The sequence below is a fragment of the Phyllobates terribilis genome, unplaced genomic scaffold (assembly GCF_046119375.1).
Source record: "Phyllobates terribilis strain yellow unplaced genomic scaffold, ASM4611937v1 Scaffold_3__8_contigs__length_932513732, whole genome shotgun sequence".
NCBI classification, from domain to species: domain Eukaryota; kingdom Metazoa; phylum Chordata; class Amphibia; order Anura; family Dendrobatidae; genus Phyllobates; species Phyllobates terribilis.
In genome coordinates this window covers 358,847,391-358,863,070 of record NW_027362763.1, presented here as the reverse complement: position 1 = coordinate 358,863,070, position 15,680 = coordinate 358,847,391, and the positions used below count along the sequence as shown (strand labels likewise).

At 41.9% G+C, this 15,680-nt stretch overlaps 1 protein-coding gene across 3 annotated transcripts in view; it reads right to left on the bottom strand.

Annotated features, from left to right (window-relative positions):
• Positions 1–11,490: 11,490 nt before the first annotated feature.
• DVL3 (dishevelled segment polarity protein 3) overlaps positions 11,491–15,680 on the bottom strand; it is a 68,026-nt gene continuing 63,836 nt past the window's right edge. For 2 of the 3 annotated variants that reach the window (XM_073675312.1, XM_073675314.1), the window contains 4 exons: positions 15,463–15,630; positions 14,241–14,453; positions 12,965–13,360; positions 11,491–12,561 (listed from right to left, as the gene is read on the bottom strand). In XM_073675312.1, the coding sequence (XP_073531413.1) occupies positions 12,530–12,561; positions 12,965–13,360; positions 14,241–14,453; positions 15,463–15,630 (809 nt within the window). In that variant the 3' untranslated portion in view covers positions 11,491–12,529. Of the gene's footprint in view, positions 13,361–14,240; positions 14,454–15,462; positions 15,631–15,680 lie in introns of all 3 variants that reach the window. The other variant, XM_073675313.1, reaches the window with a different exon arrangement.

Sequence of the window (15,680 nt, the reverse complement as noted above, 5' to 3'; positions counted from 1 at the left end):
TTGGTGAGTTTTTGACGCTGTGTATTTTTGCTGCATAAAAAACCGCAGCGTTTAAGACTATATTCCCACGTGTTACAGCACCAGCAACGTCTACCAGACTTCAGAAATCTCATGCACACCTTAGTTTTTTCCTTTTTTGTCATTTGGAAACGGCAGCATGTCCCTTCTTTCAGCATTTTTCGTAGTGCGATCATCACAGGTATCAGGTTCTCCTGCGTTTTTGGTGCCAAAACTTGAGGAAGTTGAATCAGGTTATTTTTTATGCACTAAACTTTATCAGCATGCACCCGATAAAAACACAGCAGAACTCCTCAAAACCTGCTTTTCTGACGTTGCTTCTTTACTGCCAAGAGAGCAGGTTTTGCCTGCAGAATAAAACGCAGCAAAAATGCAACGTGTGAACATAGCCTTACAGTTCCAGCAAATGGATGGGACCTGCAGTGCGTGTTTCAAATCCACAACATGTCTATTTCTCTTGCGGGTACGCTGAGTTTTGTGTAGATTTTTCCCCATAGACTTACATTAGATGCTAAAAATCCACAGGTAAACACACATGCGTTTTTAGTATGTTTCTGTGACAGAAAGGCTAAGTGCCCACTATGTGTTTTCGCTGTGGCATTTCCGCAGCGTAAACGCTTGGTAATTCGCCCCCCCATGGTCCCCCAATGACAAGCCGCAATGTCAATGCCCATGCTGCGCTCAAAAATCCGCAGCATGTCTATTAATTTTGCGGACACGCAGCGTAATCACCGCCATTGACTTGCATTGAAACGCATATAATCCGTGTCAGTACATTTGTGTACATGGATTCTATGCGTTTCTATGTGCGGATGGTACCCAGGTCTGGAGGAGAGAAGATTCTCATCCAGACCTGGGTACCATTGTACCTTTGAAAAAAAGAATAAAATAAAAAATAAAGATTATATTCACCTTCTGGCGGCCCGCGGTGTGCTTGTTCTCCTTTGCCGGCAAATCGCAAAGGACTGAAGGACCTGCGCTGACGTCAGTCATGTGACGGCAGGTCTTTGAGTACAGTGTACTGCGATCTCCCGACAGCCAGCACAGGAGTGCAGCAAGACTGTGGGGGCCATCGGAAGGTAAGTATCGATTTATTTTTAAACATTCTTTATAGTCACACTATATAAATCCATGCCGTTTGCATGGATTTATATAGTGTGACCAAGTTGTCAAGCACTTTCCAAGTGATGCTAAAATCGCTTGGAAAGCGCTTGACACCCGCATGCGGAAAAATTTGGCAGGAAAAACGCATGCACAATCTGCATGCGTTTTTTCTGCCAGGGAGATGCAGAAATTTTCTGCTTCATTTCTGCATCGTGGGCACTTAGCCAAAGGCATCAAAGACATATGTAATCCGCACCTAAGTATGTTAATAAAGTTTTATTAAAACCAAATACCAGGCAAAAAAACAAAACAAAGCAGCTTTATTAGAAACACGGCATACCAAAAAGAGACAAAAAAATGCAGCATAACAAACGCAATATGCAAATTGTCTCTTCAGCGAGGAAGAGGACTAGAACTCTAGCGCCACCTATTGGAAGCAGCAATCCTACAAGTCAATATCGACCCTTTAACGAGCCTTGCCACATAACTTGGGATGAAAGCCAAACCAGAATCTCCATTTGCAGACACGGTGTTTCGGGGTGTTGCCCCTCGTCTGTGCAAAGCATGAGAACTGATTTGGCTATACGAGAGGCTCTGGATTGAGGTCTAAGGCTATGTGCCCACGATGCGGAAATTCTCTGGATTTTTTCCTGAGCATCTCCCTGGTAGAAAAAACGCATGCGGATTGTACATGCGTTTTTCCTGCCAGGGACATAAGGATGTGAAGCGTTCTTCACATGCATTTCCGCATGCGGGTTGACAAGCGCTTTCCAAGCGATTTTGGCATCACTTGGAAAGTGCTTGACAACTTGGTCACACTATATAAATCCATGTAACCGGCATGGATTTATATAGTGTGACTGTAAAGAATGGTAAAAAATAAAAAAAATAAATCTATACTTACCTTCTGATGGCCCCCCCGAGTCTTGCTTCGTTCCGTCCTGGCTTGCCGGCAGCTCGCGGTACACTGAAGGACCTGCCGACGTCAGCATCGCGTGACCCGTCACATGACTATGATGTCAGCGCAGGTCCTTCAATCCACCGCGAACTGCTGGAAAGCGAAGACAAGCACACCGCGGGCCATCAGAAGGTAAGTATCATATTTATTTTATTCTTTTTTTTACATGTTCTATGGTACCCGGGTCCGGAGGAGAGTCTCCTGTCCTCCACACCCGGGTACCATCCGCACATTGAAATGCATGTTATCCGCATGTACAGATGCAGTGATGCGGAATCCAAGCGTTTCAATGCAAGTCAATGGCGGTGAAAACGCAGCGCTTCCGCAAAATAATTGGTAGTGCTGCATTTTTTTCCGCAATGATAATCTGCAGCGGAAATTTCCGCAGCTTGTGCACAGCACATGCGGATTATCATTGGGGAACATGGCAGGCCTTCTACCATGCATTTTTAAGCGTTTCTGCAGCATTTTTTTGCCGCTGTGGAAACGCTTAAAAAACGCATCATGGGCACACAGCCTAAGGGGTAACGTTTCTCCTTGTGGAGAGTGACAAACCAGGCAATAAAAACGCAATGAAAAAACTAAAAACACATGTAACTTAATTTACATAATGGGGGAGGAAATGGTGCACAAAATCTGCAACATCAAAAACTCACCAAAATTTCATCGTGGGAATGTAGCCTTACTGTAGATGTTACACACAGATCTACAACCTTTTTTTCTGTCACAAAGTAAATAATAAATCTCCACACTGGAGCCTTACTGAATGTATTTTATCCTCTTCAGTGTGTTTTTTTTTTTTTTTTTAATTTCCTTAGTAAATTACAGAAGTATCATATCATGAAGAAGTGGCCATGAAGGTCCTGTGTAACGTCACTTCTCACTCTCTTAGGGCTCTTTCACACGTCAGTGTGTCCAGTATGTGTGGTGACAGTTTCCGCAAGTACTGGAGACACTGACACTCCCAGACCCATTCAAATCTATGGGTTTGCTCACTTATCAGTGTGTTTTCACGGACCGTGTGTCAGTGTGATCCACACGTAGACATGTCCGTTTCTGGCCGGCAGCACGGATCACATGGACCCATTCAAGTCAATGGGTCTGTGTAAACACGTACCGGCGCCTGGGAATCAGCGGTACAGGTAGCGCTGTTCCCAAGTGCCGGGTGCTGAACACTGCCCTCATCATAGTTGCGCTCAGATCCACTGCGATCAGCACCAACAGGAACAATGATGAGAGTAGTAATGTCTGCTCCTGCAGTGTCCCTGTGTAAAAATAAGAATAAAATAGAAAAACATACTCACCTGTCTGGAGATTTCCCCCGCTGTAATCCATGCTATTGCTCACGCCGAGGAGTGACTCCTGCAGCGAGAGGTGTCCTGTCACTCACTGAGCGCAGTGGAGGTCACTGAAGGAGTCATTCTTTCCGTCTCCTCGGTGTGAGCAGTAGCATGGATTACAGCAGGGGACACTTAAGACAGATGAGTATATGTTTTTTTATTCTTATTTTTACGGGTGGAGATACCAGAAGCAGACACTACTATCCTCATCATTGTCCCTGCTGGTGCTGATCACAGCGCTGGCAGGAGACAATGATGAGGGCAGTGTTCAGCACCCGGCGCTTGGGAACAGCGCTACCTGTACCGCTGATTCCCAGGCGCCGGTACGTGTGATCCTGATGCTGTACACGTGTACCACACGTGCCACACAGGTGCACACGGATATCTCCGGTACGGGTTTATCCAATATTGGAAATATCCGGACGTGTGAAACCAGCCTTATAGGAAGGCCAGGATCAATCACCTTCTATGCCACATGTTCCTTCTCTCCCAACTTTGAAAGATAGGAAAGAGAGACACATACATACATTTTTAATTTATGCTAAGCCACATCCCTAACCTAATCCTTTATATGTGCCATGCAGAAATATTGTTTTGAGGTTAGCCCATTACTGTACCCACAGTATAAAGCCCTTTCCATAGCCTCCGCAAGCAGTATGAAGCCACCACAGACAATAGGATGTCCCCACAGTACGTCTCCCATAGGTGCATAATATGCTCCAATAGTCCCCCACGTACAGTATAATATCCCACAGTGACCTCATACAATAGGACACAGTACATTACCCTCACACTCAGTATGTCTCCCCCCACCCCATAAAGTATGATGCTCTCAAAGTCCCCTTCTACACAGGATAATGCCACTCACAGAGTGTGTGAGGTCACATCCCTGGTACTCAGCCGGCCTCTGCTGTTCAGTCACTTGACCTAAAGATCCTTGCATGTCCTCCATCTCTACCAACATAGGATGGAGGACCAGTGATATGACAGCTCCTGCTTCATCATCATGTTTAAAGGAGAGGTCAGAAGGTTTCATCTTAAATCCCTATCTATTTAATGCCACAATCAAAACTATTTTCTAATATAGAGTAAGAAAAAGAAGGCAGAAAGCCTCACAGTGTGTATTGTAGTTTAGTTGCTCCAAATGATTGCAGCCTGATTCCAATCCGTTGACCACTGGAATGAAGCAAAAAGGAACTGGAGAAAAAATGGAATCCTAGCGGTGGATAAAATTTAGCAATCCTTATTTCATGTCTTTAAAAAGATGGATATCCGTACAATAAAAAAACAGAAAACATGCTGACGCGTTTCTGGCCGAGGCCCTTAGTCATCAAATGTATATAATAAGCTTGCGGAGGTACTATTTAACCAAATCTTCATCCAATGGCACTGTATTCAATGCATTGTGGAATCTGAGTACTACCTTGTGTCACATACCCATGTTCACATGAAGAAGCAGAATAATTCATTGTGTTGCATGATGTTTTAAATTGTTTTGTTTTTGTGGATACATGCATTATTGTGATATTAGTCTTGGAAGCTGTGTTTTATCGCATATCGTACTCAATATTGTTATAGGAATATCACTCTGAACTAATATGTATTGAATGTGTTTTTTTTTTTTCAACCTGTATATCAAATAATTAAAATCTGGTAACTTATATCCCAGTGTCATTGGATGATGATTTGGTTAAATAGTACATCCGCAAGCTTATTATTTACATGATATGACTAAGGGCCTTGGCCAGAAACGCGTCAGCATGTTTTCTTATTGTATGGATATCCATCTTTTTAAAAGACATGAAATAAGAATTGCTACATTTTATCAGCCGCTAGGATTCCATTTTTTCTCCAGTTCCTTTTTATTTTCTAATATACTTGCATTAAAAATTCCCTATCCTTCCCTCACTACACCATCTAACTGCTTTTCTATTTTTTCCCCCTACTTGCTTTTTGATGATGCTGCATTTGAGAATCCCCAGTGCATGCTGGGATACTCAAAGCATCATCAGGGGGCAGAGGCTGCAGTCACTGACACAGCTTCTACCCCCTCCCTGAAAACAAGCATCATCACTGAAGCATGGTGGGGGAAATATCATACTTTGGGGGTGCTTTTCTGCAAAGGGGACAGGAAGACTGCACTGTATTGAAGGGAGGATGGATGGGGTCATGTATCACGAGATTTTGGCCAACAGCCTTCTTCCCTCAGTGAGAGCATTGAAGATGGGTCATGGATTGGTCTTCCAGCATGACAATGACCCGAAAACACACAGCCAGGGCAACTAAGGAGTGGCTCCGTAAGAAGCATTTCAAGGTCCTGATGTGGCCTAGCCAGTCTCCAGACCTGACCCCAATAGAAAATCTTTGGAGGGAGCTGACACTCAATGTTGCCCAGAGACAGCCTCGGAAACCTGAAAGATCTGGAGAAGATCTGTATGGAGGAGGAGGAGGCCAAAATCCCTGCTGCAGTGTGTGCATGTGCAAACTTGGTCAAGAACTACAGGAAACGTCCAACTTCTGTAACTGCACACAAAGGTTTCTGTACCAAATATTAACTTCTGTTTTTCTATTGTATCAAATACTTATTTCATGCAATAAAATGCAAATTAATAATGTAAAAAATCATACAATGTGATTTTCTGTTTTTTATTCTTAGATACTGTCTCTCACAGGTGAAGTGTACCTAAGATAAAAATTACAGACCTCTCCAATCTTTGTAGGTGGGAAAACTTGCAAAATTGGCAGTGTATCAAATATTTATTTTCCCACTGTAAATCTATGGGGAAAATCTGCAGATATAACTCAGTGTACCCACAAGAGAAATTGACATGTTGCGAAATTGAAACACGCGCCACAATTGAGATTACGCTGCATTAGAAAGATGCACAATAGGCAGGAGATCTCTATACATCCCATCCTGTTTGCTAGAACTGTTAGACGCTGTTTTTGATGCAGCAAAAACACCCAGCATCAAAAACGCACCAAAAGCTCATCATGGGAACGTAGCCTTAGAGCTGTATTCAGCTGTCTCTGGCAGTCCCATAGACAATGAATAGAGTGGAGGTTGAGTAGGCGCAAATGCCACATGGTGTCTGCAATCTATTCCAGCAACAGCTGCACTCCAAAAGTAAAAAAGCGCTCCTTCCATTCTTAGACATGGAGTGCGCCTAAACACTAGTTACTGACCAGATACAATAAATTGTTTTATTAATTTTGTATGGTATGATTCTGTTTTAATGGCATAAACAGAAGGTTTTAAATTGCGTAAATAAAAAGAATGGTTGAGAAAAAAAATTAAAGGAAATCTGTCAGTAGGATCGTCCCTCCTAAGCCGTCTATATGGGTATTTCGGTTATAGGAAGCGGAATAAAGTGAGACCTTGATATCTGTGATCCGATGTCTTATTCCAGAGAAATCCTTGTTTTTCTTATATGTAAATGAGCTGTTCCAGGCTATGGGCCGGACACTGATCTGCATGAGACTCTGCCTCCAGGGCTTATTGTATATATAAATGAGACATTACCCATGTGAGACAAGTAACTAACACAGAACAGCAGAACTGAACTGTCTCACATTTGCTGCAGCTCTCACAGCTCTGCTGTACTGCCACAATACTGCAACACTGGCTGATACCAAAGGCGTCATTTTATTCAGCTTCTTATGACCTACATGCCCATATATACTGCTTAGGGTACGTTCCCACTATCAGTGTTTATTCAGGCTTTCACGCAGCTGAATTTCTGCATGAATCCCGCGCCTCAGCTCACTTGCATTTTTGTCTCTCTTTGGTATGTTATTAGATGTGCAAAGATATTGCTAGATATGGGATAGATCGATATCTGTGATATAATTAGTGCTGTGTGTGTATGTGTAGTTTACTGTACATGGATTAACCTAATAAATAAATGAAAAAAACAACGTGCGGTCCCTTCCTATTTTTCATATGTAAAGAGCTTAAAGTTTCCAACATTTTCCAAAACTCATAACTTTATTTTTCTGTCAACTGAACTTTTTGTGAACTTTTTTGTGTTGCGAGCTGGTGTTTTTATTTATACCATTTTGGGATACATGTAGTATATGCAATATATCTCGCATCTGCCCTGTGTGAAGCAGACGCCGCTCCTGAGCCTGCTCAAAGACCATGACACACTCCACAACATAAAAGAACATCATGAAGCGTTAAGGGGGTTAATATTAATGCTTGTGAATTTCATTATTTGCCATGACATTCATCATTTACAAATTGTGCTCAAGGACTTTAGCCAACCAGTGTGATCTTGGGTAGGCCCGTCAAACTATAACCTAAAATGTTGATCCAAAGCAAAGCAAAAACCCTGAGACAGATACTAATTTCCCCATATTAGGGAAAAATTCCTTCCCGACTCCCAGATACAACAATCAGACTAGTTCCCTGGACTAATGTCTCATCTCCAGAATCTAATATTTGTACCTTGTAATATATTTTTTTTCAAGAAAGTCATCCAGGCACTCCTTAAATTTGTTTAGTGAGTTGACCATTATAGCATGTTGTAGTAGAGTTTCATAATCTCACTGCTCGTAAAGAATCTGCATCTGTGATGAAGATTAAACCTTCTTTCCTCTAGCTGTAGAACATACATGTCAAACTTTGGCCCGCGACACCATATGGAGGACTATGTGGGGTCATTATACTGTATGGAGGGCTATGGGGGGGGGCCCATTATACTGTATGGAGGGCTATGGGGGGGGGCCCATTATACTGTATGGAGGGCTATGGGGGGGGCCCATTATACTGTATGGGGATCACAGTAGGGTCATCATACCATATGTGTGGCAGGTACTGTGGAGGAATTCACTGTGGGGGTATCAAACGGTGTTTGGGGGGGGGGGGACGACTTTTGTTGGCATCATACATTATGGAGGCAATGAAAGGGCAATATAGGGCCTTCAATAGGAGGAAAACTAGTCTACAAGGGCTGCAAAGTTGTGAGATAAGCTCCTCTGTGACCCCACTGAATATTAAGTATTTTTTAATACCAAGGTTGGCCTGCGACTTTGTCCAAGTTTTTAAGTTTGGCCCTTTGTGTATTTGAGTTTGACATCTCTGCCGTAGAGGATGCCTCCTTGTCAGCGTTGCAGACCTAGGTGTAAAAAGATTATACAGATTTTTGTACTGTCACCTCATATTTATACATAGTAATAAGATCAGCCCTATGCCTTCTTTTTTTCGAAGCCAAATAACCCCGAGTTTGATAACCTATCTTGACATTGCAGCCCACCCATTCCATTAAGCTTGGTCGCTCTTCTCTGCACCCGCTCTAGTTCATCTATGTCCTTATACACTGGAGCCCAAAATTGTACACAGTATTCTAAGTGTGGTCACACTAGTGACTTGTATAGAGGCAAAACCATATTCCTGTCATGAGCATCTATCTTTCATTTATTCCATGATTTTATTTCCATTGACAGCAGCTGTCTGACACTGGTCACTAAAGGCGGGTTTGTTATTCACTAATACACCCAAGTATTTTTCAGTGAAAGTCTTATCCAGCGTTTTACTATTTTGCTTGGAATTGTACGTTTTGTTCCCTTGAGCCAAATGCACGAATGCATTGTATGGCATGTGACACGTCTCCTCAGACCATGCCATCTAATGAATTCTGACCAGATTGACCATGCTGACACTTGCTCTTTCATTGTACATGTAAAGTTCTACTAAATCTGACATGCTAAAATTCCCGAATCTACAACCACATTCTTGAGATCATCTGTACAACCAGTTTTTAGCCCCTTACTGACATATAACTTAAAGGGAATTTGTCAGCAAGTTTTTGCTACCTCATCTGAGAGGAGCCTGATGTAGGCAAAGAGACCCTGAATCCAGCGATGTATCACTTTGATTATATCACAACTGCTGCACCCAGTAATCAGAGTTTTTAATTTATATTTAGCAGTACAGCAGAGCTTAGAAAGCAGCCCCCACCCACACCAGGCTCTTTATGTACATTGTTTATAGACAGCGAGCTGCTTATCACAGGAGGGGGCGGAATCGGACTTGCAAGCCCTCACAGAAATAGTAATCACCAGGTAATAATACCTTCAATCTAAGTAAGCAACAGCACACCGCTTGATATGCGATACATCCTTGACTTCTGTGTTTTAACCCCTACCTCATGCTGCCCTCAGATTTCATAGCAAAAACCTACTGACCGATTCCCTTTAATGGTAAGTCATATTTTGGCTCCCTTTCTTTGATGCATGCTCAGGAGCTGAACTCACATTTTTGCTGGCACATAATGGCAGTATTATTCAGCCACCATCTGCCTTTAATCCCCATGAGGGTAGCAGAGCCCACAGTCGTTACCCTGTTATATGCCACTATCAATCTCTGACAACAGAATTTACAAGGCACAAAAAAGGTTTTTAAAGATAAGAAAAAAAAAAGAACACATAATATTTCCATAAAAGGCCAATCTATCAAAATATAAAATGAATTAACCTGATATATAAACAGCTGAAATAAGAAAATAAAGAATCAAAATGGCGGAAAAAAGTGCAACAAGCGTATCTACCCCTAAATTGTACCAATAAAATCAGCAGCTCAGGGACCAAAAAACAAGCCCTAACATAGTCCCATCAATTGAAAATTAAAAACGTTACGGGTCTCAAAATTGATTTTCTGCTTTTCCAGTTCATCAAATGATAAAATGAATGGTGTCATTCAAAAGTGAAGTTCATCCAGCAAAAAGAAACAAAAACAACAAGCCCTATATGGCAAGGTTGACAGAAAAAAAAAAAAAGTTATTGCTCTTGGAAGAAATGCAGGAAAAAATAAAAAGGCCAAAAAAACTGAAAATCATCAGGTCAGGAAGGTCTTAACCCCTTTACCACCTTGAGTTTTTGCTCTGTATTTCCCAGAGCCATAACTTTTTTTATTTTTCCGTCAACATGGCCATGTGAGGGCTTGATTTTTGTGGGATGAGTTGTACTTTTGAATGACACCATTGCTTTTACCCGGACAATGGAAAACCCATGCACCCCCCTCAGTTCAAGAATGGATAACAGAAATGAATCAACAGGAGCTAATTGAATGGAAGGTGGCAAAAAACATTGACAAACATGATACTTTCTGGAAAAGTTGGTCTGGCCCAGACATTGCTAGGTTGCTATAAGATATTACTAACCCCATCTTATTTCAGCTACTTGATGGAATGAGAACTGCCCAAGACCTCTTCTGGATATACTACTTCATTTTACTGGTACCTGGTAGATCACCTCCTGTTTTTTTCTCCTTGCGTTTCTTTCTTTTCCTTCTCACTTTGTGTTGTGTATTACTACTTTTACTTCATTTTGTATCATCTGAATATTAAGTGAATAGAAGCTCTCCATCCAATGTTGAATACTTGTATCTTTATACCATGACTCCTTGACATCACATTTTTTTTTTGTGGGACCATCTATTTGGATTGTGAAAGTTCTGTTTGTTAACCTACTTCTGCTTGGATGTCATCTTGAGATGTAGTACATCAATGATGTTGCTTATCTGCTGGTTTCAAATGTCTTCTACTTGTCGGCATCATTATGTTTCTTATTGTAGCTCAATTGCTATTCTTTCATTAAACTCCTGTCTTTTGTTCTACCTTTCATTATTCGGTTTAATAAAAAGATATAATGAAGAAAAACAACAAAATCATAATTAAAAGGGGTTATCCAGCGTTAGGGTACCAGTCTGCAGTCACTGACCGTGTGCGCACTGTGAGGATTGTCTGGTGTCGGAGGCAGGCGGGTGCGTGACCGCAAGTATGTGATTTGAATACAATGCAGTCATGTGCCAACTAGACATGTGTGGCCTCGCTCAATACAAGGGGCCGAACAAGTCTAGTCAGGATGTGGTCACAAATATACAAATCGCATACTTGTGGTCATGACAGCCCGCTCCTGGCGCCATAGAATCGTTCGCAATGTGAGGATTCACAAGTCTGCAGTCACAGAGTGATTTGTACCCCAAGGCTGGACAACCCCTTTTTAGTTGAATTCTTTTAAAATCCCAAAACATTTAGAAATTCTCCCACAAGATCAAAGGACACAACATAAAATGTGTGTAGATTTATTGCAGCAGAAACATCTCAGTGCAACAAAGCAATGGAAAAAAAACAAAAACAAATGAAAACGAAGCTCCTGCTCACAGTTCTGCTTCAGGTGGGTCGCTCCCAGACACCCACATTGCAACAATGCATCAGTCCAGAGCCTAGAAAGCGGGAGCAGATCTTGTGCACAACACAAGTCTCCCTTTGGGTAGATGCTAAGGCAAATCATCAATTTTCTACAATTGTGCCATTCTGCGCTGTCCTGTCAGTTTGTATACAAACTCTGAAAAAGCTAAAACTGGAAGTACAATCTGTTTGCCACTAGCCCCAATTGTGCCTTTATTTAGTGTTACCGGGAGGAGGGGGTGGGCTTGTAAAGATTCAAAAGGTTATGGTGTTTGGGACAAAAAAAAAAAACAGTGCGGAAATATAAAAAAAAAAGAAAAAAAATTATATAGTTTTCATATTGCATTAGCACCGTTATTCATGGGCATTGTTCTCCAGGTGAGAACTTAGCAAAAAAAAACAAAACAATAAAATACAAGTAAAAGATGTAGTGTTTAACATCTACATGGCAACCCCATGCTGAAAAGAGGTATTAGTTCTTTGCTGCCTGTATGATGTGCAATATAATGCAACACAATAATAAAATATAAGAAATCGCAGGCCTTCCTCACAGGAAAGGTGTTCAGTCAAAAACCAGATGATCCTACTACTCTTCAAAAAAATGGGTACCTTTAGAAAAGGGAGCTACAAGGGCTGAATTCCTTGCAAGAGTAGATATGAGAGTATGAGGTTTGATGCACATCAGTTTATATATGGAATCAGAAAAATCATGGCACTCCAAAGGCAAGAGTCATGTTTTTTGCGGTTTATGAATATGTAAGGCTTGTGGTGCTTCACTCCAAATCAGTCGTCTTCTACTTAAAGACCAAAATCTTCCCGTGGCAATGGATTCTCTTCATCTATACAATGACGCCATGATCTGTTCAAGGAAGGGATACCCTCCGACTGAGGATCATGCACTTTCACTGGCAACTTGCTCAGAGAAAGTCAAAGACCCCCGAATTCTTGGCTGCTTAATAAAAGAAACACAGTTGTAAAGGGGGGAAAAAATAAAGTAAATCCATTCCATTACTGGCGTTTTTTTTTTTTAAACAGATGCAATATTAATTTGTTAAAATCAATCTGTTACAAAAGCCAAGCAACCAGGCAAGAATGTGGCCAGCCTCTTCCATCTGCACAAACACACAGTCTGGAGCAGGGGTCTCATAGATTAGGTGCATGGATTAGTGGCAAGTGTGAGGGTCCGTGCGAACATCACACACACATCTGAGCGGAATCGTGCTGGCCTTTCCATTTCTGTACTTAGTATCAGGATGTAAATAATAATTAGAACATTTTCAGAAAACAAAACTTGCTAAAAAACAGGGCCGACATTGGAAATTTTGCTCACATAACATCCACAAAGAACTCACTGGGATTGCCCATAGCCATGCGGAAAGACTGTCTACTAGCGGTGAGTTCAGGTGGGACAGAGGCTAAATCACGGCCTGGTGGGGCTCCTGGAGGGCCCATGAGTTGGGGTGGAGCTGGCATCATCATCATTGGCGGGCCATAAAGAGGAGGAATCCCGGGAGGACCATATGACTGGTGTGTATGGTGGCTCCGGATGCTGTGTGCTATGGAGTGGTGGCTCCTGTGACTGTGTTCACTTGCTGGTACGGAGCGTTCACTTGCTGCTCTGTCTCTTCGTAGACTGCTACGTGTAGTGTGGTCCGACTCACTTCCACTCCCTCCAGATTTAGAGTCACCAGTTTTAGGGTCTTTCCTCTTTTCTGTACTACTGCGGTTGGAGCCACTACTTCTACTACCTGCAATAGACAAACAGAAAAACAAGAGATTTTAGACTGAAAGGAAAAAACTGCATCTAATCAGACTATGCTTTTCAATTTTTCAGAGGGTTAGGAATGAAACCCTGAAGAAATGGAAGCAGCAAGTTGTAATTAGCGGCAAGAGTTGAAGAGGTTAATACTCTTAAAAAATAGACGTAGTTAAAAAAATATATTTGCAAATGGAATTTATTTTAACAATGGAGCATCTTGGATATGTTTATCTCTATGGATAAATCATAATTGACTAGCCTTCTGCACCTCTCATGCTATGAGGGAAAGTGGGTTTAAAGGGGATATCTGAGACATTAACATTAATGTAAAATTGTTGGGTGTGCGACATCCAACATCCCCACTAATTAGCTGTTCCCGATGCGGGCTGCGGCCAGAACTGCTCAGTTGTGGATCTGCACAGCTGTGTCTACTGCATAGTGGATGGGTACTGCACATCCACCCCCTATTCGTATCAATAGGGGGCAGTACTCGACAGTGACGACTATGCAGTTCACGGAGCTGTGTGTCGTCACTGTCGAGTACTGCCCCCCTATTGATACGAATAGGGGGTGGATGTGCAGTACCCATCCACTATGCAGTAGACACAGCTGTGCAGCTCCATAACTGAGCAGTCTCGTCTGCTGTCGGCACTGGGAAGAGCTGATTAGTGGAGGCGTCAGGTGTCGCACCACCAACGATAAGCATTGATGGACTATCTTTATCCTCAACGTCTGACGTTCTGGACAGCCCCTTTATAGTTAGAGGAATTTCAGATACAATAATGCTACAAGGGCCAGAATACGTAAAAACATTTGCGAATCGCAGTTATATTGCATTTCTAAGAAGGTTTTAATAAAGGCGTACGTACCTTCACTGTGCTGACTGCCAGCACTACCACCTCCATAGCTATATCCAGGTTCTGGAAATCCTGGGTGTGGACTGTAAGGATGAGGCAATGGGTACTGATACTGAAACGCCATGGGCCAGGGAGCCGCTCCAGGATGTGGAAGTGGAGCCAATGTGTCCTGATCGGATGTCCCACTGCTACCGTCATGATCATTTAAAGAAAGATTTGCCATATCTGACGAATGAAGAGAAACAAAATGAAACCTTTTAACTCGAAAATCAGCATTTATGTGGTTTACAGAGAAGATGAAATACCAGTGTGACAGAGAGAAGACGTTTCCTCACATTATAAATAGGTGTTTAAATGACAAGTCTTAAAAAGCTTTCATTTTCTATTTTTGCTTCCCATCATATTGTATTGTCGAATGAATCAAAATGTAAAGCCTCCAAATTTACAACATGCATAACAATACAGAATATGAGCTATTAGTACTGCATGTCACAGATTAATTGTATTTACCCCCCCCCCCCCCCGACCACAATCTATGACTGGCTTTAAAGACTCAGTGTGGAGATTTTGTATATCAGTTCTATTAAAGGGCTTGCCCCAACATCACAACTTAGAACATATCCACCAGAGTGGTGAAACAAATAAATCATAAGAAGGGGGTCATTTATCTCCTATTAATATGGAGAGGTGGTTATGCTTACACTTTACTTCTCTTTTCATCATCTAAGGCCACGGCCCCACTATCAGTATTTGGTCAGTATTTTTTGTCAGGAGTGGGTGACAAAACCAGGAGAGGAACAATCAGAGAAAAGGTATAATAGAAACAAGTCACCAATTCTGTATTTATCATCCACTCCTGGTTTTGGCTTACAGATACAGATATAAAATACTGACCAAATACTGATAGTGAGGCTGTGGCCTAAGATTGATGAAGGTAGCGAAGTAAAGAACGTGGACATCAGTCTTCAAAAGAAAAGCAATGTATAAGATTGACCACATCTACATCAAAATCTTCCATACAGTGGAGATGTGGTGAGAACAAATGGGAAGAGGGGCCTCTCCGGACCCCCAGAGACTATACATTTAACACCTAAATATAAAATGCCCTTTGCAATAAAATCCTTTCAAGTACCAATGTAGAAAAACAAATCCTGTTTGAAGAGAATAATGAAGAACATCCATATGTAATGCAATACACATTTGAGCTTTGGTGGAATAATGGATAGGTACATACTGCCACAAAGATCTCCAAAAATGTAGTAACACTGCTCAGAGAAAGTGATTTTATTGACTGTATGGCGGATGTATCCAGCTTTCAGAAGATTGCTTGCATATTTCCTTGCTTCTCGGCGATCTGTGAAGCCCTCTACATGGTTATACAGCCAGTCTACTACATCAGAGCCTGAAAACAGAAACATCAGCAATGAAATTAGGGAAACAAACAATGGCAAA